At 34.7% G+C, this 27,424-nt stretch overlaps 1 protein-coding gene across 1 annotated transcript in view; it reads left to right on the top strand.

The window, feature by feature from the left end:
• The window catches only part of IQUB (IQ motif and ubiquitin domain containing), a 37,239-nt gene that overhangs the window by 5,978 nt on the left and 3,837 nt on the right, over window positions 1–27,424 (top strand). Inside the window, exons 6-11 of the mRNA XM_029285351.1 lie at window positions 1,433–1,643; window positions 7,073–7,248; window positions 13,289–13,459; window positions 15,047–15,223; window positions 23,026–23,274; window positions 25,369–25,554. Coding sequence (XP_029141184.1) covers window positions 1,433–1,643; window positions 7,073–7,248; window positions 13,289–13,459; window positions 15,047–15,223; window positions 23,026–23,274; window positions 25,369–25,554 — 1,170 coding nt within the window. The remainder of the gene's footprint in view (window positions 1–1,432; window positions 1,644–7,072; window positions 7,249–13,288; window positions 13,460–15,046; window positions 15,224–23,025; window positions 23,275–25,368; window positions 25,555–27,424) is intronic.

The raw sequence follows: 27,424 nt of genomic DNA, 5'->3' as shown, positions 1-27,424 counted from the left end.
GGATCTCCCCTCCTTCCGCCGCGCCCTTAAGACATGGCTCTTCCAACAAGCGGGATTGGCCTAGGGGAATTTTTAGTGGGGTTTTAAGAGTAATTTTAATTGACATAGGCCACAGTAAATATTTCATTTTAATTAGGTTTTAAACTGGGTATTTTTATTGTTGTATCTGTTTTATAAGGCTGTCAGCCGCCCTGAGTCCGTAAGGAGAAGGGCGGGATAAAAATTAAATAAATAAAAAATAAATAAATAGACTTTAACTTACCCAAGTTGGGACTGGATCCACATCTTCTTGTTTTGATTGAAAAATCTTCAGGGTTCTGAATAGTTCTGAAACTATTGCAGCTATGCCAGAAAAGGGGAGGGCAATGGTTTTTTGTTTTTGTTTTACTGTTAATGTAGTTGTTTAATACATCTATTCTCAAATCAGAATGAGCTCTGCAGATTGTAAAAGTATAGTCTGAAAACTCAAAACTTATTTTTTGCCTTATTTAGAAAATATTTTATGTACAATTTATAGGCCTCCCATCTTACCTCAGGGTAATTCTAGGTGGCTTACAGTCATAAAAGGTAAAAATTATTTAAACTAAAAACATAAAGAAATTAATCCAAAAAGCCAAACACTGCAACCCAATTAAAAGAAGGGGAGGTGGGAGCAGGATGGGGAGGAGATAGGATCTGTTGTTAATCGATCATAGCATATAGCTTCATTGTAAGGTTGTTGGTTTTTTGGGTTGAATGCAAGAACGTTCTGAAATTTTAAGGAACAGTTTTAGAGGCACTATTACCTAATTTGGCAAGAAAATTTTGCAGAAGAAGCAAACTTATGAACACCAAGATACTGACAATTTTAAATTTTCTGAACAGATTTTTATGAGCTTTGGCATGCTGCATTTCCTATTATTGTTCAAACCTTTATGAACAACTATTCCCTTCTCATAAAAATGAAGAAAATTTTAAGTACCATTAAATATCTGTTTTTCCATTGCTAGATAATGGGAGAACAGTTTTGATATTTTTGAATTATAGTTTGCATCAAAAATGAGTTGAAGATTTTCTAAAGTAAAGAAGGAAGCACATTGCATGACAACCCAACACTTTGCCTGGTGGTCATTCAGATTCTGCTGGTGGTTAAGCTCTTTCTAGAGAAAAATACTTAAAATTTGCTAGTGTGACATAACTCAGTGGTGGGATTCAGCCAGTTTGCACCACTTCGGCAGAACCGGTAGCTAATTTTTTGTTGCCCAGACCCAGAATGGACTTCCGGAAGCGGCATCCACACAGAGAACTGGTTGTTCACATATTTGAATCCCACCACTGCACGAACTGCTTGATTGACAAAATCACTTGTTTTTGTAGAAATATTACAGAACTTTATACTTTCCACAAATATTAATTTAATTAATTGCTCTTTGTTTTCTCTCCCTGTGTGTAGATCATCGTAATCCAAACCTATTATCGACGATGGCTAGCTATTCAATGGGTAAACAAACTAAAAGAACAGTTAAGATTGAGACTGGAATGGGAAAGGCAAGAAGAACTAAGAAAACAGAGAGAGAGGGAATTAAAATTGCTAAGGGAGTATAATCGAAGAATGCATCCTAAAACAAAGGATGATTTTGAATTACTTTATCATGCCTTAGAATGTAAGTATCCAGTCTCTTCTTTGCCAATAAGTAAACCCAAACTCTCTCATTTTTTTTCAACAATTTATCATAGATTAGATGCAGAACTATAGCCACTGTTGAGAAACCCCAGTTACACTGGGATATTTCATGCAGATCAGCAAAGTTTCAGTATTCAGCATCTTTTCAGTATTTTAGCTATTATCCAAGCCTTACTGAATGCACTTCCCTTCTTTATGTCTACATTGTTGCTCACAAAGTATCTGTTTTAAAAGACATATTATTAATTAAGTAACTTAAATCAAGAAAAAGAAGAAGGGATAACTGGTATTATCTGTAAACGTAGAATTAGTTATTATTAGGTTTGCCAGATCTGGGAATTGCCAAATCCCTACAGTCACGTCTTGATGCCAAAGACAAACAGTAAACTCTAAATTTTTGTTATCACTTATTGGTTTTCCAGATTTGTGTAGGCCAGATCCATTTGCACATTCTTTAGAAGACATATTCCAGTTTCTGTAAACTCCTATCTATTTTCAGCTATTATATTCAGAGATCCTCTAGGTACTTATGCAAAGAAGAGTGGCAGTTATAAGAGACAGAGTTTTGAATGAAAACATTTGTAATTGAAGAAGAATCATATTTTAGTGCTTCCAATATAAAACCAGCATAATATAAAACTAACTTTAGCAGAAACCTCTACTTGATGTGTTGGGTTTCTATATAGAGGTAGGGAAGCTGCCTTTTTAAAAAATAGTTTCTCTGTTTCCTTAAGAAATAATGATTCTTCTGAATTAGTTTACCCTTGGCTTAAATGACTGCAACATTTTTGGTGATGTTGATTCTTCTACACTGAGGTTCTGTTTCCTTGTATATTATGTTGAGGCATAATTTATCTGTTCTCTGTGAAAGAACTCATATTTTAGGAAGTTAAAAGTGCACTTGATTTTCTTTGAATGTATTCATCATCTGACATGCCTTTTGATAGCATTTCAGAGCTATATTTAAAAACTAATACAAGAAAAATGGAAAACATCCACCTTTGTACATTCCCTGGAATTAGAAGACCATTCCCTTGAAGTGATAATTTAATTAACAGTTGCCTACCATTCATCTTCTCAAATTAGAAAAATATTGATCTGGTTATGAAAACAATTGCTCTATTTTTAGGTGTTATCCAAAAGCGTACTGAAGTAGTTTTATGAAATTCTAGTCTGAAAAAAAGTGTCATTGTGAATTTCTATCACTTTTTCTTAGCACTATTTGTAAATATCAGACTGGATATAAGTAAATTTTAGACTGCTTTGATTGAGTATCTGAGTGCCATAAATTAAGTGATGGGTCCTATTGTCCATATGGATAGATCCTCTTCATAGTAATCTGTCCCCAATCTGATCCTTAGGTCTTCCAAAAGTGCACCATTCCTGGTCTAATCAGATCCATTCTCCTTGCTGCTGATTGCCCTCTTTTCCTCTTTCCTTCCCTCTTTCCCAGCATTATGATCTTCTTAAGGACCGGGATCTTTTCATCATGTATCTAAAACATAATAATTTGAACCTTGTCACATGTTTTTCAAGTGAGAATTCTGGATTGTTTTATTCTATGATCTATTTGATAGTTTTCTTGATTGTGCATGGTATTCTCAAGAGTCTTCTCTAATTCCAAAGTTCAAAACTGTCAATATTATTTCTATCCTGTTTCTTCAAAGTGCAAGGGGTGGGGATGTGTAAACTGTTGATTACATAATAGTAGCTATTGAGTCCAGTACATCAGTCTTGAAATAAGCTGTTGTTGAATTGTGCTGTTTCTGATTGCTTGCTACTGTTTTTATTCATTATTTTCTGGATGCTTCCTCAATAAGTGACTTGATTGTTTTTCTTCAAATAAGAAAGAATTAAATTAAAAGAAGCACTTGTTACCTTAATAGAAGTAAGTAACAGAAGTAATAGAAGTCAGTTTTTTAAAACTTGTTTCCTCATAAACAGTGATTAATTATTTTTCTTTGTGACTGCTATTCTCATATGGACCCTGATAATTTATACTAGTGATACTTAAAGCATGTAGCAATTCACTGATATTTAAAGAAGAGTAACAGATCTGTTTGTCACTTGGTTAAAGAAAAATAATGGTTCAGTCTTTAGATGAAAATGGAATTTTAATAAACATATTTTTGAAAATAATATTTTTAAAAGCTCAAAATCATGTAAGAATTATGGTCTTGATGCTTTTGAGAATAGATAAAGCAGTATGGAGAAAGCCTTGAAGAAAATATGCCATAACTGTGGGAAACTTTGCTTGGAAAGGAATGAGAAAGTCAGGATTACTACCTTGTGTCTTAAGGGCTATATAAGAGTGAAGGAAGGACAAAAGCTGTCAGGTTTCAAGATTCTGTTACTGTAGCCAATATTAATTATATTGTCTTTCTTATCTTCCTTCTTGTTTCTTGATTTGGCCCATTCTATAGGGCTGGCAAAAGGATAGTGCATTCCATCCAGTTTTTAAAGTCCAGCTCTGTTTGGATACCTTTGAAAAACTTCCAATACTGGATTTCAGCTCTTTGTGTATTAAATGGGGTTTAGTAATCCACATGGTTCTGGGAAGAGAAATAAAAGGTGGTTTGTGAGAGCCTTTGCACAGTTTATATATTGCTTTGTTACATAATCTGCCTGACTTCATTGATACCTCATTATTATTGTATGCTGATAACAAAAAAAATAAATTCATAATAGGCTGTCAGATACCTTCAGCTGAATGCCAGCTTGGTTATTAAAATCTAGCACTATATATTACGATGTAGCATTGCTTTGTGTAAACAAACTATCAGTTTGCCAGTGCCCATCTTTTACAGTCAATAGTTTAGCTGTTTTGTTAATGGATGAATGGCTGGTTATAACATGGATTTGATTTTTATTACTTCTTTCAAGCAAAAAGGATGCATGATTAATCAGTCAGAGCTCACCTCTTATTTCCACATATGTGATGGCTATAACACCTTGTCCAGAGCATCAGAAATGAATCCACTGATAAGGAGGATAGGATCAGTGCTGAACTGTGTTTATCATGGTTGTGTGTAAGATCTGAGGATGATAAGCTTATCCAGAATATCACTTAGTGTACATATAAGACAGATTGGCAGATCTAGATTTTGTTTCTTTTTCAGCTTATTTGTTTTAAATGTTGTAGTTGGTGAATTTGGTGAATGACAGAAGATCTAGATCAGGGGTGTCAAACTGGTGTCCCGCGGGCCAGATGCGTCTCATACACAGGCCACGTGCACCCTGGCTCCGCAAAGGCAAAAAACATTGCGCTACATCATGTGACACGATCAAGTTTGACACCTGTGATCTAGATGATTAGTCTGGTACATAACTGTAGTGCTACTAAAATGGGACCATACAGTTATTGGCTATATAAGTCATTGTTGGAAATCTTCATGTTTGCTTTAAAAATAAAAAGTACCACAAAAGGATTGGGAATGTAGTTTGGATCAGACAATAGAACAGGAAATTTTGCCTATGCTTTTGTCCTTCAGCATGTAAATGACTTTGGCGCAGGCTTTTTATATGCAAATTCCCAAAATGTGAGCTTCATTTTTAATGATATGTTTTATATTTTAATACAAGTTGTGGATCTTTAAAGATTTTTTTTAGATTTATGTTTTTATTTAAATGAGTAATGCATTAGTAGCAATATTTTTAAAAAACATTGTAATAAAGGATAAAATAATCCTAAAAAGGGAGAAGTGTTTAATATCAGAAATTGTTTCAACCTTTTTCTAGTTTGTAAGGTAGAACACTAATGAGATTATCAGAAATACAGACAACTATGGCCATTTCGTGGACATTTTTATTCATTATCACAAGCTTATTTTTTCCATAAATCTTTGATTCATACATAGTTCAGGATAGGTGCTTTGGTCATTGTATCATAAAATGTCTTGTGTAACTTTGTCCAAACTTCCTTTTAGAAAGGAAAAGAATAAAAATTTGGAGTCATGATCGTAGGATTCACATTTGGAAACTTTTGAAAAATTGTGTCATTTCTTTAATAGGCTTTGTAGTACGATGCTGGAGTGGCAACAGGAAAGATGAGGTCAGCCATAAAAACTCAAATGACTTTGAGCCAGTCATTTATTTTCAGGCCATCCTATCACACAAGATAGCTGTAGTGGGTAAAAATGGGAGAAGGGAATGTTATGCAGGTCACCTTAAACTCCTAAAAGACAGGATATAAATCTAAAAATAAATATATAAAATGTTGTTTTGCTATTTTATAGCAAACTGGAAGTTTTGAAAAGCTCTTTAGCAAAGGTCTCAAAAGGTAAAGTAAAATTGCTTATTAGCCCTTAACATTTGGTTATAATTACTGCACTGTTCTAAATTACGCTGACCTGGAAGGCCATGTAAACTTGTGACATGCTCAGTCAAATATAAGATAGTAGTTTGGTAAAAACTAAATATTAATTAATTAATTAATTAATTAGTATCCGGTCTTTTTAACAGATACCTCAAGGCAGCGAACATATTCAACACTCCTTCCTCCTCCTATTTCCCCCCCAACAACAACCCTGAAAGAGAGTGACTGGTCCAAGGTCACCCAGCTGGCTTTAATGGCTAAGGCAGAATTAGTACTTACAGTTTCCCAGTTTCTAGACTGGTGCTTTAATCACTAGATGAGTGCTTTAATCACTAATCACTAGACTAGACTGGCCCTATTAACATACTATAACATTTCTATGACACCAATTCCACAGGGACTGTTAGCTCTTTCCACATATTAATATAACATATGTCCATAAAAATAATAATTATAAAAAATATCTCCCATTAAAACTAGTGTTCCTCTTTAGTTGGCACTCCAAGGAATATTGTAGATCAGATGTTCTACACAACATCTCCATTTTGGCTGCACTTCTAAAAACCATTAGAACTATGCTATTGGACTCTGAGGTAAAATTATTCCATAATGAAGAAGCAAATACCAAAAAAATGTGTCCTAGTGTAACCCCTGCACTCCTCGTCAAATACTCTCATATAGGAGTATCATCAGTACCACTGGCCTGAAGGCAAATGGATTAGTCCTACTTGAAACATAATCTGGCTATTGAGATAGAATTTGCTTATCCACAGTTAGAAACTATATGTCTACTTTCTTTTTAGCTGCATTCTTACATGTTTCTAATGACATGAGAGACTGTGTATATATTACAGAAGAACTTTTTAATATTATGAAATTGATTTGAATAACCCAAAGATGGCTTCTACTGGTGTATATCAAGAACACTTAACTAGTAAATGATGATTTAGAATAACTAAATAGCAACTCAGGTGGCTTCTGTTTATTAAGACTTGACTAATTTAAAATATTCAATTTGTATTAATGCTTGGTGAAGGCTAATCAAAAAATGAGAACTGAAAAAAAATCAATATAGTTTTTTTGTGTTGATGCAGTATGGAGAAAAGAGGAACTTGAGGGCATCAACAGCACTTTCACTGGAGCTGAACGGAAAGCAGCTCTCTGTGGACTTCTAGAAAAAGAGACCCAGCTGATTGCTTGCATTGGGAGACACAAAATAAATGCAGCAGAAGAGAACCATGAAAAAGCAATCCTGTTCTTTCTGGAAAAGGTCAGTGAGATAATTTCTGTCTTCGTGTAACCAAGAGTTCAAAAACCGAAATTAACATTTGCAAACTAACAACATACTGAAGAAAAGCACAGTAATTAACTTACCAGTTGGTGATATGATTTGTGAGCTTTATGCATGTCTGGCAGTAAAATTGGCTCATTAGATATGGTTATTAAAAGTCTTTATGTACACTCATAAATTTGTGAAAATTTCTTTTCACCTATGTACAGAGAAGCCACCACTTACATCTTAATTTACTTAATTACATCTTCTTATTGAAAATGATGCTAACCATGCCCTCTATAACCTTTAATTAATACTGCATTTTAGGCATGTAGGGTAAATTTATTATAGTAATTTCATTCACATTACCAGAATTTATATTCTACGATATCTTATTTCTGTCACTGTTATAGCAACAGACCCCTTTGGCTCTACTGCAGGAAAATATATTTAAAATTTTGTGTAAGGCTTTTCAGGAAAACTCATTATTTCACATGTAAAATAAATTTTCTATTGGGGGGGGAGAAGTATTTAGGGGAAGACTACAACATCAAGTAAATTAAGTATACCCATCATCCTGTTTTCTCTTCAAGTGAAGAAATTGGTAAAGTTGCATCTCAAGAAGAATTTGTTTTTGATTTTATTTCCTGTGTAGATCATATTGCTGCTGGATAGTTTGAAGTTGTAACATGTCAGATAATCAATGGCAATCCTTTTCTTATCTCATTTTTAAGCTTCCAGTGACCTATTCCTTTTCAAATCTCTAGCAAGGATCTTGACAAACATGAGCATTGGGCCTTGTTCAACAAGATGTGGTTCAGTGGTGAGAAGAGTAAGGATCCTGCATTTAGGCAGGAAAAACCAAATACACAGGTTCAATGGTAGTAACTGGCTCAACGGTAGTAACTGTGAGAAGGATCTAGGTGTCCTGGTGGGCTACCACTTAAATATGAACCAGTAGTGAGCTCCAGCTCTAGCCTCATGATTCTATTGTTCTAATTATCAGGTGTACTTTAAGCCAAAACAAATAAAGTACATTGTAAATTTAAATTGTTGTTTTGCATTGTATTCTCTTTGTGTGTGATTTCTGTTTCAAAGACAATTGACTCTACTCACATATATGATTTGAACTAAATACCCAAGTATTTCATTTGTGTATTAGAGTTCTCTTATATTGATAATCTTATGAACTTAGAGTTCTAACATTAAGATGAATTCTTTATTAGAAGAAACTTCAGACTGAAATTAAAAGTAGGAATGTAAAGATAGTAAATAAATGCACCATTACTTTGGAATAATAGCAAATAATTCTAAGAATAGAGCAATAGATAAGAAAAAGACATAAGAATAAGAAATTATTATTTTAATTAGGGTAAATGTCTTAAATTGCTTATCCACCTGTAGATGTCACTAGCAGCCAACACTATACTCGAAATAAACTTAGAAGCTTTGATGCTTCCAAATACACAGCATACAATAATATACAATATCCATAAATATTGTTTTCCCTAATTTTAAAATTGCTTCATTTCTATTCTTCAGTTTCCCTCATAAGAATTCTCTCCTGCTAGAGACTGTTTTTATCCAGAGAAAATGTATAGAAACCTTACCAAGTTTATGCTCTAAATCCAGTTCCCTGCTGAAAGAGAAAATTAGATGGAAGAAGCAGTTAGTAGTTAACTCCAGTTTAATAAGCAAAAATCCTACTTTAGTTTAATAAACAAAAATCTCCCTTTCCCATCCCACTGCAAGAGACAGCTATCTAACTATCATTTGCTGACACTTGACTCTCAGAATTGTTTTGAATCACAGCAGAAACTAAGAAATGGTATGTTTGAGGAGAACAAGAGGGTGTGTCTGCTAAAATGTGGGCAAGGTTCAGTGGAATTACCACTGACTAATGGAATGGATAGAGAGATTCTTTTGAAGCAGGAGAGAGAGTAATGTGTTGAGTAGTGTGCCACAGAGTTCCCTTCTGGGTCCAGTCTAATATTATTTTAAAAAGTTATAAATGCTTGAAACAAAAAGTGAAAGGCATGCTCATGACATATGTAGTTGACACAAAACTGGATATAAAAAAAAGCTACCAGAGAAAGCTGATCTTGTTCTAAATTGTTACAATGGTTGCACAAGATAATAAGAACTCTCTTGTGACTTGGTAGTTCATTCTGGTTTTACTGATTCTACACATAAGAGAGTGGTTTAATCACAAAATATATTCTGAGAATCTTCTGAAGTAGTTCAATTTTCTTTCCCTCTTTGGTTCAAGATTTTAACTGCCTAGGTTGATGTTTCTTATTTCACTTCCCTAATCTTTTTCCAGCTGGGGTCTGTCTTTTATATATGTACCACTCCACATTAAAATACATGCACATAATTAAGCCATATGTTAATTGATATCACACACACACACACACACATACATTATATTCATCGTATAGTTTGAATAAATAAGAGGAGAGTATGTACCCTTTTCTTACTCCTTTGCCAGTAGCCAGTCTGTTTTGTTATAAATTACTAAAGTCCTTTTTACTTTTCATTTTGTGATTGATCTATGACACCAAGTGTCATATGTAAAGATATTCATAAAATGAATACATTTTAAACCCTTTTTGCTGTTTTAAGATGCTTCCTGAATATTTTAGGAGAAATGGAATATTGTTCATTTGAACTTTCTACAAGTTTTTCTTTTGTTTCACAATTTCTACAGAATGTTTTTAGATGTAAGTTTATAAGATGAAGTTATAATATTGTTCAAAAAGTGTATACACTTTAAGTTCAAGATATGTTATTTCCAACATGCTTCACATGTGTATGTGTCTTGGTTATCTGAGACAAGGAACAGCAAATATATTCTTGTTCATTATATAACCTAAGTTTTAATTCTTAATTAATAATAATAAAGATGATATATCTTGCATGTGTTGTATTACCTGTATGTATTGCTAACACCCTGCTTGGAGTCAGACAAATGCGTATCAAGTTCACACCTGCATCCTAAAAATGGGCTCTCTGCCCAAAAGCTGTTGTGAAAGAGCAATCAGTAAGATCTTTTATGCAATATGGGTAGTTACTGCGTAAGTAGAGCAATTTTGACATTTTAAGATGTTCAAACAATTTCTTCAGATTTCAACTTATTCTGCATATTGAAAAGTTGGATTAGGAAACATTTCAGAATGCTTGGTTGTATGACTTACAGAGTTGAGGTTGGGAGATTCTGGAACATATCAGATTGCACTTATATAAGTCCACCATGGATTTCTTAATATGCAAACCATTATTTTTCAACCTGGTTCAATAAAGCCTGCTAAAATTCTTCAAAATATAACTGCCTCTACTTCAGTTTACTAATCCTAGGTATAAGGATATCAAGCCACTTACCTACCCTTGATTTTAGTAGGCTTGGAGGGGACCAGAGGTTCTAGGACAAGGCAAGAATTCTCATCCTTGGAAAACTACCCATCTCCCAGCTACAATATTAATCCTACAAAACTGACTTTATAGTATGATTTTTGGTGCAGGAGAATTTCTGGAGTCCTGTGATATTTGGGAATACAGGACAGGCACTGATCCTATGGTGGAGCAAACCAGATTGGGAAACATTCTCTAAAATGCTTTGTGCATACAGAGAAAATTAATGTGTGATCAGTGATTTTAAATCTCTTCAGCTATTCTGGGTGTCATAATACTGGTTTACAGTGTCTCATAATACATATAAAAGGTTTGTGTTATCATGCATGCACAAGAAAACAAATTAATAGAACTTTAATTATGCTGGAGCAACAATCTTTTGTTTCTGATTCTGTCAAGTGTTTGCTAGCTCTAATTGAAGGATGTAGAATTTTATTTAATTAGGCAAAAATCTATTGCATCAATTTTCAAAATTGGGTTTGGCTTCAGTCCATCAGTTCCAATTATCTGCACTTCATTTAATTATAGAGCTAAACCCACTAAGAATCTGTCAAATTTTATTTATGAAATTCTATTTTTATTTTTTAATGCTTATATAATTTGAAAAATAGGAGTTTCTTAATAGTGTACAGATTTCTGTTTCCAGTAGCAAACAGTTTCTGTGCATTCAAGCTTCCTAGAGATGTATAGAGCTGTGGAAATAGAATTGTTAAAGTTAAAAAAGAAAAGAAAAAAGAACACAGCACAGTCAGCTTTGTTCCTTGCTTTCCCCAAGCACATATTTTAGAGCAGGAAGGGCCCAAGAGTTGAGAAGACAGTTAGAAGAGAGCTCCATGGTACTAATATGCCCTGGCTGATGCTTATTAAACAGGACAAGACAGGTTAGAGAGAATATCGCCATAAGCCAGAACTAGAAATCTCCTAATATCCACCCACCCATGTTCATTCCATCTCTTGCATTTACATAGGAATTAAGGAGTAACCCTAGGCTGAGGATTTAGTCATACTGAAAAGGAGCTTTTAAAAGATAGGAGTATTGCCATGGTTGCTTTTCTTAAAAAAAAAAAAAATTAAATCAGGAGGGAATTGTTTTCCACAGTTTTATTGTGGTTCTTCTATCTCCAGTTCTGTCAAAGAAAATTAATATGCACATGTCTCTCCTCCACTATGTAGAATCCATAGTGTGGGTGGACCACAGATCTAAAGTGTAGGAGCTTAGAACTCAAGTGCAAGGGTCAAATGATGTTATTATTATTATTATTATTATTTATTGAATTTATATACCGCCCTATCTCCCTTACGGGACTCAGGGCGGTGAACAGGCGATAATAAAAACCACGATAAATATACACAAGTTTCTGTTCTAAAATCAAATTAAATAACAGGCCTGCTCTAAAAGTACTCCATACAAAACCCCCACTAAAACATAATCAAACTACACCAGGCCGGCTCTTAAGGCTCTTCAACTTACTAATTATGCAGAGGTATTCATGAAGGAGATCAAAAAAGTCAATATGATAGCCATAATTACGCAATCAAAGCCTGGGCCTTGTATTATGGGTAACCACAAACTAGTCCTTTGTCAGTTCCTGGTTTGAAACAGGTTTACTGCAACCCAGTTACCTGTTTTCCTTCTGGTTATTTGACTCAATGCTATAAATGTTATTTATCAATGCTATTTTTTATTTTTATTTTAATTATTAATTACAAATACTTTATTCTCAAGCATTTATTCTCAAGCAATATCTATGGTAATCTGAAAAACCTTTAAGTTTATTAGATCCAAATTATTAAATCTAAAACTATTAAATCCAAAGTTTAAAATTATCTAGCTTCATTAAACCATCCAAGCTCCAGAACTTGGGCAGTCGTTATTATGCTAAGTTGTATCTAATTTTTGTGCACAGCTGTTCATCTCCTGTTATGAAAATTGGTTTACACGAAAGAAGATCATGCCACTGAGGGTCTAACAAGTGCTAAACAGTCAGATTCCAAAAACTTAAAAAAAAATACTATTTTATTTTCCCAGTCTTCCCCACTTCCCCTATCTGACTGCAAACCTAAAGATCTGTTTATTTACATTATTTTGATGATTTGTTGCCCATCCATCTTTTTTAAAAAAGCATGATTGCCAGAAAATCAGTAAAAACCTTAATGCTGGAATATGGAATCTGTATAGATTGATTATATCAAAAAAGTGTTTATAGCTTCCATATTTCAAGAATTTGGACAAACGTGATACATTTTGGAAAATGTTTTATTCATCTCTATCATCAGATTAGCATAATTAAACTGTTATTATATGATAATACTGGTTCTAGCTGCATTCTGTTAAATCTATTAAGTCTTTCATATTTTTTATATTGTCCTTTGAATTTTTTATGTTCATTAGGAAACTACAATTTTACAATAAATCACTGGATTTCACAATTTATCTAAGGATTTATAAAAAAAAAACCTTTTAGTAATTGCTGATTTCTTAGAATAATGATTATTTTTTAATTAACTAAAATGAAATGTTAAATATGTAGAAGCAACAACTGACCCTCCATTAAACTTCTAGCACTGTACTTTATTCATGTACTGCTCCTTGTTCTATAATCATTGGTTCAAATTGTTTCTCCAGTGTGCAGAACCAAAAAGATGGAAAGCATTTGATGGCAGAACCACAGAGATGGATACACAATTCACACTGCGAGCCAGGGAATTACTTGGAATCTATCGCAGCATTAGTATGAAAGATCTTCCCCAAGATGAACGGCTAGATGTGTTGTTAGCCCTGAAACATACAGTGAAGGTATGTTTCTCCAAGGCTTTAAAAACACACACACACTGATGTCACATATCAATAGTATGTAGTGATTTACATGTCAGACTAAGACCAGGGAGATTGAGGTTCAACCATCTCATCAGCTTTGGAAGCTTGTTTTGTATATCAAGCAAGTCATTCTCCTTTAGTCAAACCTACCACATAGAGCTGTTGTTGTAGAGAAAATTGTGAAATGTTGCCTTGAGCCCTTATAAGTAAATATTTGATGTTCTCCATTTGTATTTATATTTGAGGGCTTTATTCCTTATTGTTGTGGAGGTTACACCTCTATTTTGCTAACTGCCATGGTTCCCAGTAAGCTCTCAGATGCAATTCTAGATGCTGGTTACCACCTTCATGGCCCAGGATTTCAGTATTTGCAAAGATCATCTGTGTCTAGGTGTTTCTGGCCATCCCACACATTACAATAGAGTGGGCACATTCCTGGCTCCTTGTCTGAAACATGCCATCTGACAGGACGTAGGAAGCATGCCTTTTCAGTTGTGATCCCTGCCCTCTGGAATGATCCCTCCCCTAAGATTCGCCTGTCTCCAATCTGGTTGGCCTTCAGGAAGGCTTTGAAGACGTGGATGCTTTCTCAGCATTGGAGCCAGAATATTCTGGGATGCTGAGTATATTGTGGTTATGCCTCAACTGTACGATTTTGTTTTCTTTATTGGTGTTTTTGTTATTGACATTTGAGATGCTATGATTTGTTTATAGCTGTATGCCACCAGGAATCACATTACTGCAATTTGGATAGCCATATTAATCCTTAAACAAAATAAATATGTGTATGTTTAATTGGTAGCTTCCATTCTACTCTTAGAATGAATGAATGAATGAATGAATGAATGAAGCCAGATTAAAAGATAACAAATAACTCAATTAACCACTATTGAAAAATTGAAAGGGCCTGAGGGGATGGATAGGTCCTGTGTGATCAACAGTGTGCACTCTTCATTGCTTCTGAACACTGATGAAAAAGTGAGATCTATGATCCTAAGCACACTGACTTACTATGAAGATATTTAAATATACAGAATATATTAGAACAGCTGGGAAGCAAGTGTTGGATTTCTATCCTAAAGCCAAACTAGAAGATGTGTCTTCTGGGAAAAATTGCTTGGGTGAGGGTTTCTACAGATAAGTAGTTCTGATAGGGGAAAGATACCCTTGGCGTGTCTCTAATCTGGCTTGGGTTCCCTCCATTGCTATTTTCACTGAATAAAAAACTCCAAAAATGCTTTATTCATTTCAGGGAAGATGTTTTACATGTAGCTTACTATAAAAGCTATTTTTCTGGTTAATTAAGTGCTTAAAAATCACAACTAATGGCTGAGGAACGCATTGTATTCACATTTCTAAAAGCAAAGGGTTTCTGAAATGTTGAGCAGTATCTGACATTTTGACTCTTTGTTGACCCTTTCTCAGAAGATGCTTTCAAAGCTATTCTCTGAATATTTTAGATGCCCTGCCGCCTGTAAACTATTATAATAGGCAACTGATATTAAGAATTACAGTCAGTATAAGGAACTGTGTACCTATGGTTTGCTAAACACTTTATTTTTTCAGGAACATGAATGTAAACTCACGCAAGAAATAGTGGAATTAATTGATAGAGAAGCAGACCTCATGATGAGGGCAGTGAAGGAATGTAATTTACAAGGACTTCGACAAAGAATCTGTACATTATTTCTTCAGTATATTAAAACACCTCTTTTTAATCCAGAGGTTGCACGACTGCTCAAGGTATTTTCCATCTCTGTTACATATATATGCAATGTGGAGCTAAATGAAATTCCTTTTCTGTTTAAATAGTCCATTGCTGTCCAAATGATGGATAACTCTCACCTATATTCCTTTAATTTGCTCTTTGTAGAGCCACCTTGAAGACTATTCTAAAACTTCAGCTGGTCCACAGCATAGTGGCTCATAGAGCTTTTGGCTATTCTTGATACTTCTCATGTTACAGTTACATGGATGTTTCAGGGACTGCATTGGTTACCCTGTGTGAGTGTGTGAGTGCAATTCAAGGTAGTGGCCACTAACTTTAAAACCCTATATGGCTTGGGGCTTGGGGATCTAAGAACTCACCTTTCCCAGATACATAATGCTCATCTGGCCTGGGTAGCCAGAAAGCAGATATCATGGTATCTCTCTTACTAGGAGATGTGATGGAAAGGGATCTCAGGATTCTCTGTAGGGGCTCCCCTCTTATGAAGATAAGGATAGCCTTGCATTTATGGTCTTCCAAAAAATGGCAAAGACCTAGCATTTCTACAGACTTTGGGAAAATATCGTAGACCCAATGATGCCAGATACAATATAATTGCAGTGTTATATTGTTATAGATTTTCTAATATATAGTGCAGTATTATTGTATGTTATTATATAGCAATAGCATTTAGACTTATGTACCACTTCATAGTGTTTTACAGCGTTCTCTAAGCAGTTTACAGAGTCAGCATACTGCCTCCAACAATCTGGGTCCTCATTTTACTAATCTCAGAAGGATGGAAGTCTGAGTCAACCTTGAGCTGGTCAGAATTGAACTCCTGGCAGTCGGCAGAGTTAGCCTGCAATACTGCATTCTAACCACTATGTCACCATGCTTATATTATATTATATTATATTATATTATATTATATTATATTATATTATATTATATTATATTATATTATATTATATTATATTATATTATATTATATTATATTATATTATATTATATTATATTATATTATATTAATTATATTATATTATATTATATTATATTATTATATTATATTATATTATATTATATTATATTTATTATATTATATTATATTATATTATATTATATTATATTATATTATATTATATTATATTATATTATATTATATTATATTATATTATATTATTATATTATATTATTATTATATTATATACATTACATTATACATCATACTAGTACATCATACTATCACATCATATTATAAATTGCCTAGAATATGATGCTAGTTAAATAACCAATGGAACAACCTGCCTCCAGAAGCGGTGAATGCTCCAACACTGGAAGTTTTTAAGAAGAGACTGGACAGCCATTTGTCTGAAATGGTGTAGGGTTCCTGCCTGATCAGGGGGTTGGACTCGATGACCTCCAAGGTCCCTTCCAACATCATCATCATCATCATCATCATCATTATTATTATTATTATTATTATTATTATTATTATTATTATTATTATTATTATTATTATTATTATTATTATTATTATTATTATTATTATTACAAAATATATATACAAAACAGAAGAGAATAGATGAGGCTATTCTGTATGAAAAAATGACATGAAAGCCAGATATCATTTGTGACAGCCAGGTGGAGTATGCTGTCTGCCACCTAACAGACTGGAAAGAAAAATATTTGAGTACAGTAAAATGAACTGGTAATATAACATGGCATTTGCCTCATATAAGTGTGATTGAAGAAAATGGACTTGCCAATAGATATGCATAGCAAAGTTAAAGAATTAGAATTTTGCTGAACCACAGCTTTCAGAATCCCCTACCTGCACAGACAATAACAAGAGAGCTGTAAATCAATAACAACTGCTGGACCACAACTTTCCCATCTCTACTATAAAATTGTGAACAGCGAAATCAAAGTCCAAACACCCCCCCCCCCCCAATTTTTTTAAGTTCTCTCCCTGATGTGATCTTGGGATTATAATATTGCAGTGCCTTGTAAGAAGGCTAATGAGAGTAAAGATTCATCTTAACCCCATCATAGTTATTAAACACGCTTAACAGGTCATTTTAGTAAAGAACAATAAATTGAATAAGTAAATAACATACACAAATTTCACAATAAAATAATAGCATCATAAACAATTATAGATCAGCTAATGAAAAGGTAGAATTTAAAAAAAATACTTGAGAAAACAGGAAGCTTGGAAATTCATAATAGGAGCCCATCTAATTTTTGGACTGAATTTGATCCTGATGATGATTATATAAAATGTCAGTCCTTTGAGGTAGATCAGATTATAAAACCAATGCCATGTAGGTCAGTACTACTTTTACTATAACAACAACAACAACAACAACAACAATAATAATAAAGTTGGAAGGGACCTTGGAGGTCATCTAATCCAACCCCCTGCTCAGGCAGGAAACCCTCCACCATTTCGGACAAATGGCTGTCCAGTCTTTTCTTAAAAACTTCCAGTGTTGGAGCATTCACCACTTCTGGAGGCAGGTTGTTCCACTGGTTAATTGTTCTAATTGTCAGGAAGTTTCTCCTTGCTTGTCTCCTTGATTAGTTTCCATCCGTTGCTTCTTGTCCTGCCTTCAGGCGCTTTGGAGAATAGCTTGACTCCCTCTTGTTTGTGGTAGCCCCTGAGATATTGGAACACTGCTATCATGTCCCCCTCATCCTTCTCTTCATTAAACTAGACATACCCAATTTCAGCAAATGTTCCTTATATGTTTTAGCCTCCAGTCCCCTAATCATCTTTGTTGCTCTTCTCTGTACTCTTTCTAGAGTCTCAACATCTTTTTTACATCGTGATGACCAAAACTGGATGCAGTATTCTAAGTGTGGCCTTACAAAGGCATTGTAAAGTGGTATTAATACTTCACATGATCTTGTTTCTATCTCTCTGTTAATGCAGTCTAGCACTGTCTGCCTTAGTTATGTGCCCCTCTTTCCACTTTTTATACTTGTCCTTTTTATCTTTCAATTTAATCAGAGAGTTCTTTATGCAGCCATGCTGGTTTCTTTTGAGAGCTGTTATTTTTCTTCTTTGTTGGTATTGTGCTAGATTGGGCTTTTATTATCTCACTTTTCAAAATTTCCCAAGCTTCTTGAGTTGTTTTCCCCTTGAGGATTCTCATCCATGTAATCCTTCCCAAGCTCTCTCTGAATTTATTGAAATTAGCTCTTTTGAAGTCCAAGACTCTAGTTTGACTGTGTTCTATTGCTTGTGCTTCCAGAATGTTGAATTCCAATATTGCATGATCACTTCCCCCCAAGGTTCTTGTGGCTTCAACACCTTCTATCATTTCATCTCTGTTAGTGAGGATTAGATCCAATATTGCTAATCCTCTAGTTCCCTTCTCTACTTTTTGGGAGACAAAGTTATCTGCTAGGTTTGTCAGGAATCTGTTTGATCTTCCACTTGGTGCAGAGTTTGTCTCCCAGTTGATGTCAGGGTAATTAAAGCCCCCCATTACTATTGTGATGTGCTTCCTACATACTTTAGGTGGCTAGCAAAAAGTTCATTTATTTCCTCTGTTTGGTTGGGTGACCTATAGTATACACTTACGGCAATGTCATTCCCCCCCTTTTATATTGACCCAAATGCATTCAAGACAGTTTTCATCATTGTTGTGCTCTATTTCTGTAGAGATGTAGTTATTTCTTATATATAGAGCAACTCCACCTCCTCTTTTGTTTGGTCTGTTTCTTTTAAATAATTTAAATCCCTCTAGCTGTGTGTTCCATTTGTGGGTTTCATCCCACCATGTTTCCGTAATGGCAACAATATCATATCTGCCCTCATTTACTTCAATTTCTAGTTCACCCTGTTTACTGTGCATTGGTGTATAGACATTTGAGTCCTTTATGACTGACCCTGTGTTTACTTTCTACATAACCTGTGTGGTGCCTGAGTTCCCCTATTTTCTTACCACCTGTTTGGTTAGTGCACTTTGTATGGCACTTGCTATTAAAAGCTTGATTTTGCTTGACAGCAAGGTTGATATTCTTGCCCACGCACACATCTATGTTACATGCATTGATAACCCTATAATTTTTAGATTGCCGGGGACAGGGATGTTCTGTATTAATTAACTCACTGTCCCCGTTATTTAGTGTAAATATTCCTCTAGAAAATCTGTGAATTTATTGCCAAGTAACTCGGTCCCTTTCTTGGATGGATGCAAACCATCTCTTTTGTACATTTTTTTATTGGACCAGCTATAGACATCGTGACTAATATAACCAAAGCCTTCCTCTTTACACCACTCCTTTAGCCACATATTGAATTCTGCTATACGTTGGCCTTTTCCATTTTGTTCCTTATACACTGGTAAAACCTCTGAAAAAGTAAGCCTACAGTCTATCCTGCTGAGTTCCTGCCCCAAGCTCTGGAAATCATTCTGTACAGAGAGTACATCTTTTTGGGACAGATTGTTAGTGCCAAGATGTACAATAGCATCCACATCACAGTCCTTGCTGGTGTTCTTGACTATTTTAAAAATACGCTTCTTGTCCCTATTGGCAGTAGCATCTGGAAGACACCTGACGTCTTTTGAAACCTCTATATTCTTTCCTAAATTTACATCCCTTATAATTGAATCACCAATCAGAAGGTGGCTTCTCTTTTTGGATGCCTTTCTCTTCTTGCATGACTGATGTGTAATACCTGATTCGCACTTCTCCCTGTCAAAAACAAGTTCTTCATCTCAGACCACGATCCCCTGCTTGTTTGAGTTATCATCACAACTACCTTGACCTGTCTCCTTAATGTCGCTATTAAGGTCAGCAAGGGCACTGTATCTGTTATGCAGGGACACAGCGAAATGCTGTGGTAGCAAAATCTTAGCAAGTCTGAATGTGCTTCCCCCCTCCCTCTCTGTGTCTTTGTGTAAATTGGGGGGGGGGGCTTGTCTAAGAGGTTTACTCACATTACATTCTTGGCTCAGGCTTAGGGTTCTTTTACCAGACTTTTGCCTTGGGAATGGCTCTTTCTCCTATCTTTAAGGCCATTTCTTCTGCTTTCTACACAGATCACTCCATCCATCCTGTAACTAAGTGAATTTTGAAATAATGTTATTGAAATAATATGTTCATTTTTATAGTTTTATTTGCACTATGGCAAACAGGTAGAATCTTCAGGAAACATTGTAAATATGACACCCAGAGCCCTTGCACACATGACATTTATGCTCATCTGGCCTGAACACTATATCATTTTGTTTCCAGAGTGCTATCCCCAGGTATTGAAGTTTATCTCCTCCTCATTCAGGTGCAGCATAGGTCAAATTGCAAAACTTCCAATCTGAAGTGATCCTGGAGGCAAGCCATTTTCTATTCAGATTCTACATGTGCCTCATCTCCTGCTCTGAGACTTGCTAGTAGATTTACCTCATCTCTGCCTGAACTTGTTAGTAGGTTTCAGTGGCAACCTTAATTGTTCAGTCAGTTTCTTCTCAATATCAGAACACTCGTAAAAATAAGTGGCCTGATTTTCCCTGCTTATGTAAACAGCATATACTGAAATCTTCTTTTATTTTCTCCATCTTCAAGTAGGACATTACCTTCCACCTTAGCCTCCTAAGAGCTGTACACTGAAACCTGTAAACATGATGAGGAAAACCAGCCTTGAATAGCTATGTTGTCATCCAATCATTGCAGTATTAGTGAAATTTATATACAAGAAGTATATTATACCATACTCAGCTTTTGTGGAAATAGTCAGTTATGGTTTGTACACACTACAAAGCATGGTGACAGGGAGGGGGCTAATAACTTATATTTTCTTTTTCTGTGAAAATGAATAAAATATTCCTTTCTATGAGCATTTCCTTCTGCCCTTATTATGAGAATTTCCTTCACTTGGAAGTAGGTCACAGACTCACTTCAGAAATTTTGCATTTCTATTGCTGTCTGAAGGGAGTACTGGTTGATTTGAGGCATTCTTGTCCATTCCAAAGTCAACAGCAGTGAAGACAATTGTACTACCATTGTTTGTATCTTCAAAATGCCTTGGAGGACTGGGTAGTGAAAATAGTTGCTGCCATTGGAAAATACAGTAGAGGAAAATTGAATAGGGCATTTTAACTACACAGATATCTCCCTCCTTCATGGTTTTCAAGATAATTGCTTATTTATTGATTTTTGTCCCCAGTATACTGTACTAGCACAGATACATATCTCTAGGCAGTTTCCAAAGAAATAGAATAGAATAGAATAGAATAGAATAGAATAGAATAGAATAGAATAGAATTCTTTTATTGGCCAAGTGTGATTGGACACGCAAGGAATTTGGCTTTGGTGCATAAGCTCTCAGTGTACATACAAACAACAAAGTGATAGGTCATAGATCATAAATCATAGTTACAATCATTAATCATAAGATACAAACAAGTGATAAATCATAAGATACCAATAGGAGAAGATAGTAGGAAGGATGAGAAGATGAGAAGGATAATACCAATACAGCCTATTACATGGGTAAATATATTTAGACCTAAGACAGTGCTGTGGGAATTAGGTGTTCAGCAGAGTGATGGTGCAGAGGGAAAAATGTCACTGCCTTTGTAACATTTTGATTTTATTTATGAATTGCCTATGAATGCTGTCATAGAAGTACAGGTAGTCCTCAACTTATGATCACAATTGGGACCAGAATTTCTGTTGCTAAGCAAGGTGGTGGTTGTGAGTTTTGCCCAATTTTATGACCTTTTTCCATGGTTGTTAAGTGAATCACTCAAGTTGTTAACTGAATCATACGATTGTTAAGCGAATCCGGCTTCCCCCATTGACTTTGCTTATTGAAGGCTAGCTGGGAAGGTCACAAATGGCAATCAAGTGACATCGGATGCTGCAATCATTGTAAATATATGTCAGTGTCCAAGTTTTGATCATGTGACCATCGGAATGCTCTGACAGTTGTAAGTGTGAAGATCAGTTGTAACTCATATTTTCAGTGCCATTGTAACTTTGAACAGCTGCTAAATGAATGGTTGTAAGTCTAGGACTATCTGTAAAATCTGAAGTAGCAAGTAGATGGGGAATCAGTATGGCAATTAGACTATTTGATATGCAAAGAGATAGACTATTGAAATAGTTTCAGTACCTGTATAACAAAGTTATTATGGCTTGTATTGATAATTACATTCCTCTCAAAGTGTTTTATATAAAGAACATTTATCTTTTTTAAACTTAGCTACATATACCAAAGTTTAAAAGTATGTTCTTAATTGCTAGGTTTATTATATTGTGCTACATCACAGTAATTGTTTGAGAGATACGGTACATTTCATAATTTATAATTTACTAAGGGTAAATGAATCCACAGAGCAGCTAATTTGTAAGGTTGACAGTGAGATAGCAGTTAATGTAGATCATTACAACCTGGTTTGTAAATTACCTATTAATACATATACAATTTATTTTTGTTACTTCTAATTGAAATTGCAATTATAGTTAATAGAACTGAATTTTGAAAATGCAAATTATTACATATTAAGGATTAGCTATCTAACTGATAATAACATGCTTGTCTCAGTCATTTCAATCCAGAAGCCTGGTGTGTGCTCAAATTTAACCACAAATTCTTATAAAAGTGTAATTTTTACAGATTTTATCAGTGCAGTTCAGTGTTATCTTCACAACATTTCACATGTGCAGATGAATCCAGATCAGTTTCTCTTCTGAAACCCCTTTAGCTCATCTTCTCTTTTAGTTCAGTTTCATCCACTGAAAGCAATGATGTTAGAAACCTCTGGTCTAGGCTTTTGATTCATTATGGAAAAAACAACAACTTATAATAGCATTCTTGCAGGTACCAGCTGATCCAATGAAGCTTTATCACAACATCTATTTTTGCCTGGGTTGCAAAAAATATCTACCTTCTACTAGTTTTGCCATATCTGTTAGTTCTTGCACCATCGGCCGGTGCCGTCTTTGCTGCAAGCTGGACAATGAGGCTCGTAAGAGGGAAGCCTTTTTGAAGTACAAACGGATGCTCCGAAATCTTAGAGAGTCTGAAATGAAATACAGCGATGGTGCTAAGATTGCCTTTATACTTCAGGTATGCAGTATATAGAAGATAATAATACAAAAGAAAAAGATGTAGAAGACATAAAACTGGTAGGATTTTTATTCTGTCAATACAGTACAAAAGAAATAGTTTAAATACAGTAATCCGGGTCTCTTGCCCGTGGTTTACATCAGAGCTGCTGTCACTACTTTCTATATAGATTCATCTTAACTTCCTCATAAATGACTTTAAACCTCAAGGCAATGCAAACTTTATAGTAGATAAATTTGTGAATATTTTGAGCCATAGTGATTTAAAGCATGTTTGGTTTTGTTTATTTCTAGGGTAAAAAAGTAAATAATATGCTGTGTTCACCAAATTTAATAATTGAAACATTAAGTACAATTTAACATCAGATTGGATTAGATGATAAAGTTCCAGAGTTAAATTGTATTACTTAACAGCAATTAGACATTTATCCACAGTTATAAACAGAATTTCAAGTTGCTGCATTTTAGTTAGTGAAATACATCCTGTGCTGAAAATAATTAAGTAGAATTCAAAATAAAAATTGTATTATTTGGGAATCTCATTTTCATAGAAAATATATCTGTATCTGAATGCAAAAAATATAAAATAATTATTAATATTAAGAAATAGCAATATGTTCTATGTTTGCTTATTAAGCTGTGTATTGTTTTAGAAGGCACTATAATATGTATAATGAGCCCTATTTATTTCATTTTAAAAACAGAAATGAATTGGTCCCAAGTGAATTTTCCATTTAAAACTCATCTAGTAAAATGCATTGCCTGTTTGCATAGTCTTACATTATTCAGTGCCCCTGCATCATAGAGTCTTGATATAAATCACATCTTTTTACATCATATCTTTTCTCTCTTTACCTTTTCCTTCATACCTAGGGAGAAAATTGATCTGTTTTTGGTTTGTTTCATTTGAAAACTAAATCACTATGAAAGCTTCAGGAAAATTTTGATTCTGTTTTGCATTGATGAGTCTTGTTTCAATTTATTGAGATATCTGTAAAATTTGTCTATATAAAATTCAATTCAAAATATATCTGAATCTAAAGCATATTCTTAATAACAATTTTTTGTATGCATTAATAGAAATCTGCTGGTAATGATACTTGTCTTTATAAGTACATTGCTGAATTAATGATTTATGTCCCTGGACTGAACCTAAGCAGATCAATTTATTAAGAAACACTTTTTCTCAAATCATGTGGCTATATTTATTCTCTAGGTACTTTATCACAACATTCATTAATGTAATTGGAGTTTAAGGCAACCTTATGCTGTATGTTATGATATTTCACAGTTGCCAAACTATATATGTGATATTATCTCATTTGCGATACATTTTCTCATGATGATTAATAAAATCAGTCCTATGATTAAAATATACATTATCAATAATTATATTTATTTATTTACTTATAATTTTAAAGCCCGTGTGACTTGCCAGTTATTTATAGATTTATAGCGGAAAATACACTATACTATAAAGTATTTAAGCTATACTAATGTTGCTTATATGGATTATGTCATTTTAGGTATAAAATTGCTGAGTTCCAGGTTAGAACTCTTTTTTTGTAAATATACTAAAAATCTGAATTTCCAGGTTGGAAATTCAGACTTTTAGTATATTTGCAAAAAAGAGAGGAATTCACTGGTAGTGGAATATTACAAACTTTGAATTTAATTAAATACTATTTCTATTTGTGAATGCCGGATCATTAATGCTTTACTAACAGCATGGATTTGGGAAGTGGCTAGAAGCAAGAAAATGTTCTAACAACAAATTGATAATCAAGCAAGCTGTCAAGAGAGGAAGTAGAAATAGCCATCTGCATAAAAACCTTACAATAAATTTCTAAAAACCTGTATTTGAGGCAATACGTCTTTTGGCATAAATAAGCTGATTGTGTGTTATCACAGCCATTGCAGAAAGAAAGAGAGGAGAGAAATACTTTCCCTGAGAACATTTTAATCTGTAATTAAAATGTAGTGACTATGTGTGGCATACAATAATAGTCATTCAAAGCAACAACTTTATAAATGTGGTAAGTTTTGAAGTTAACTTTTATTATTTCTTTTTTTTCCTCTTGTTTTTATATTGCAGCTGCAAGACTTACACTACATGGTGGAACATTTCTGGGATTCTCAGTCAGCTCTTAGTGCTTGGGATGATCTGTATGATTTGGTCATGATTAGGTGGAATAAGTGGCAAGAATGGTCGCCCTGGAACACTATTCTCCTCAAAGAGGATGAAGCTGAAGCTCATCTTAAACTAAGTGATCTTGAGACGGTATTAATTTAAATGTGCCACCCCACACACATTAAATATATTTTTAATAAATAAATTCAATCCAGTAAAGGGTGGGAAAATCCCATAAGGTATAGTACTATTGAAATCCTTCAGATTCAATTTTTAAAAGGCACACAGGAACACAGAGATAGCATAGAATGTGTGCTTTGTTATGCAGATTGTTTGACAGGTATTCCACTTTGGAATGTATAGTATTCCACTTTGGAATGTATTGGTATTCCACTTTGGAATGACTTAAGACTACAATTGGGACCAGAATTTCCATTGTTAGGGTGAATCATACCCCATTTTATGACTTTTTCTGCCATGGTTATTAAGCAAATATTGAAGTGAATCATGTAGTCATTAAGCAAATCTGGCTTCCCCAATTGACTTTGCTTATGAAAAATTTGCTGGAAAGGTTGCTGATGGAAATTGCATGACCCCAGGATGCTATAAACCACAGGTGTCAAACTTGCCGCGTCACGTGATATGTCCTGATGTATCGTGACTTTTTTTGCATTGCTGGAGCTAGGATGGGCGGGGCCTCTGCATGATGCAACCGGCCTGTGGGCCGGCAGTTTGACACCCCTGCTATAACCATTGTAAATACATGCTGGTTGCCAAGTGCCCAAATTGTGGGTATGTTGCCAAGTGCCCAAATTGTGGGTATGTTGCAATGATCCTAAGTGTGAGGACTGGTTGTAAGTCACTTTTTTCAGTGCCATGCTAACTTTGAATAGTCAGTAAACAAATGGTTGTAAATCAAGGTCTACCTGTATAAATCTCTGTATGTATATACATTTATATCACATTGTTTATGAGTGCTTTTGAGTGTTTTGCATGCTTATTGCTTTGCATTAAGGAGCAAAAATGGGAAAATAAATAAATTGGTTGGTTTATTTATTAATACAGTTCAATAGCTGCCAGACTACAACAATTTTGGCTGGCTTACAATTAAAAAATGAGAACAATTCAAAAAGGATTGGAGAAAAAAATTTGACTAGTTTGAAGACAGACTTATAAACAAAGGAAAAACAACCTATCTAACAGGGACTAAACTATCACCCCACCCCAAGTCCTGGGAAAATAGCTAGTTCTTTAATAGCTTCTTAAACATCATCAACCATCTGAATTTCTGGGAATATTATTTCAGCGAGTAGACTCCGTGATAGAGAAGGCATACCTCCTGAGTCTTGTTAGATGACATGCTTTATTGATGGGATCCAAAGGGTAGCTACTCTACCTGGTCTCACTGGACAGAAAAAACCAAAGGTAGGTAGACCCCACAAATAACAAGACTCTATATAATATAGAGTCTTGTTATTTGTGGGGTCTACCTACCTTTGGTTTTTTCATAATGAAGAGCATTTTGAATCATACCCTAAAATCAACTAGTAACCAGAACAGTTCCCAAAACTGTGGAGTCATATGGGCATAAAAAACATGACCAATTGCCTCATCTTCCATCTGCTCCCTTGTGTCATGTTGACTCCTGTGGGAATTAGGGGGTCCTCAGCCTCAGCCACCTTCCCCATGTTTGCTGCCCAGTGAGACTTCAGTCCCTGGTATGGAGCATCCTGCAGCCGCTCTCTTAGGCTCACTGCTTGCAGCTCTGGCTTTTCAGCCCTCAGTTTGGGACATGTGCCTGCCAGCTGCGCCCCTGTCCCAGTCTGCAGCACTGCTGAGGCTTCTTAAGCCAGGTGCTCCTCCGGCTTCTTCTTCTCTTTGATTCTTTGCCTGTTGCCAACATCTTGGGTCTTTGGGCTTCCAGTGGGATCCAGGTAGGCACTACTGTGAGAATTTTTTTTTTATTATTGAAAATTTTATAAAAGTTTTACAGTATACTTCCCCCCCTCCCCAGAACCCA

This window comes from Protobothrops mucrosquamatus, unplaced genomic scaffold, assembly GCF_001527695.2.
Source record: "Protobothrops mucrosquamatus isolate PMUCROS unplaced genomic scaffold, P.Mucros_1.0 scaffold_172, whole genome shotgun sequence".
NCBI classification, from domain to species: Eukaryota; Metazoa; Chordata; class Lepidosauria; order Squamata; family Viperidae; genus Protobothrops; species Protobothrops mucrosquamatus.
This window is presented reverse-complemented; position numbering and strand designations above follow the sequence as displayed.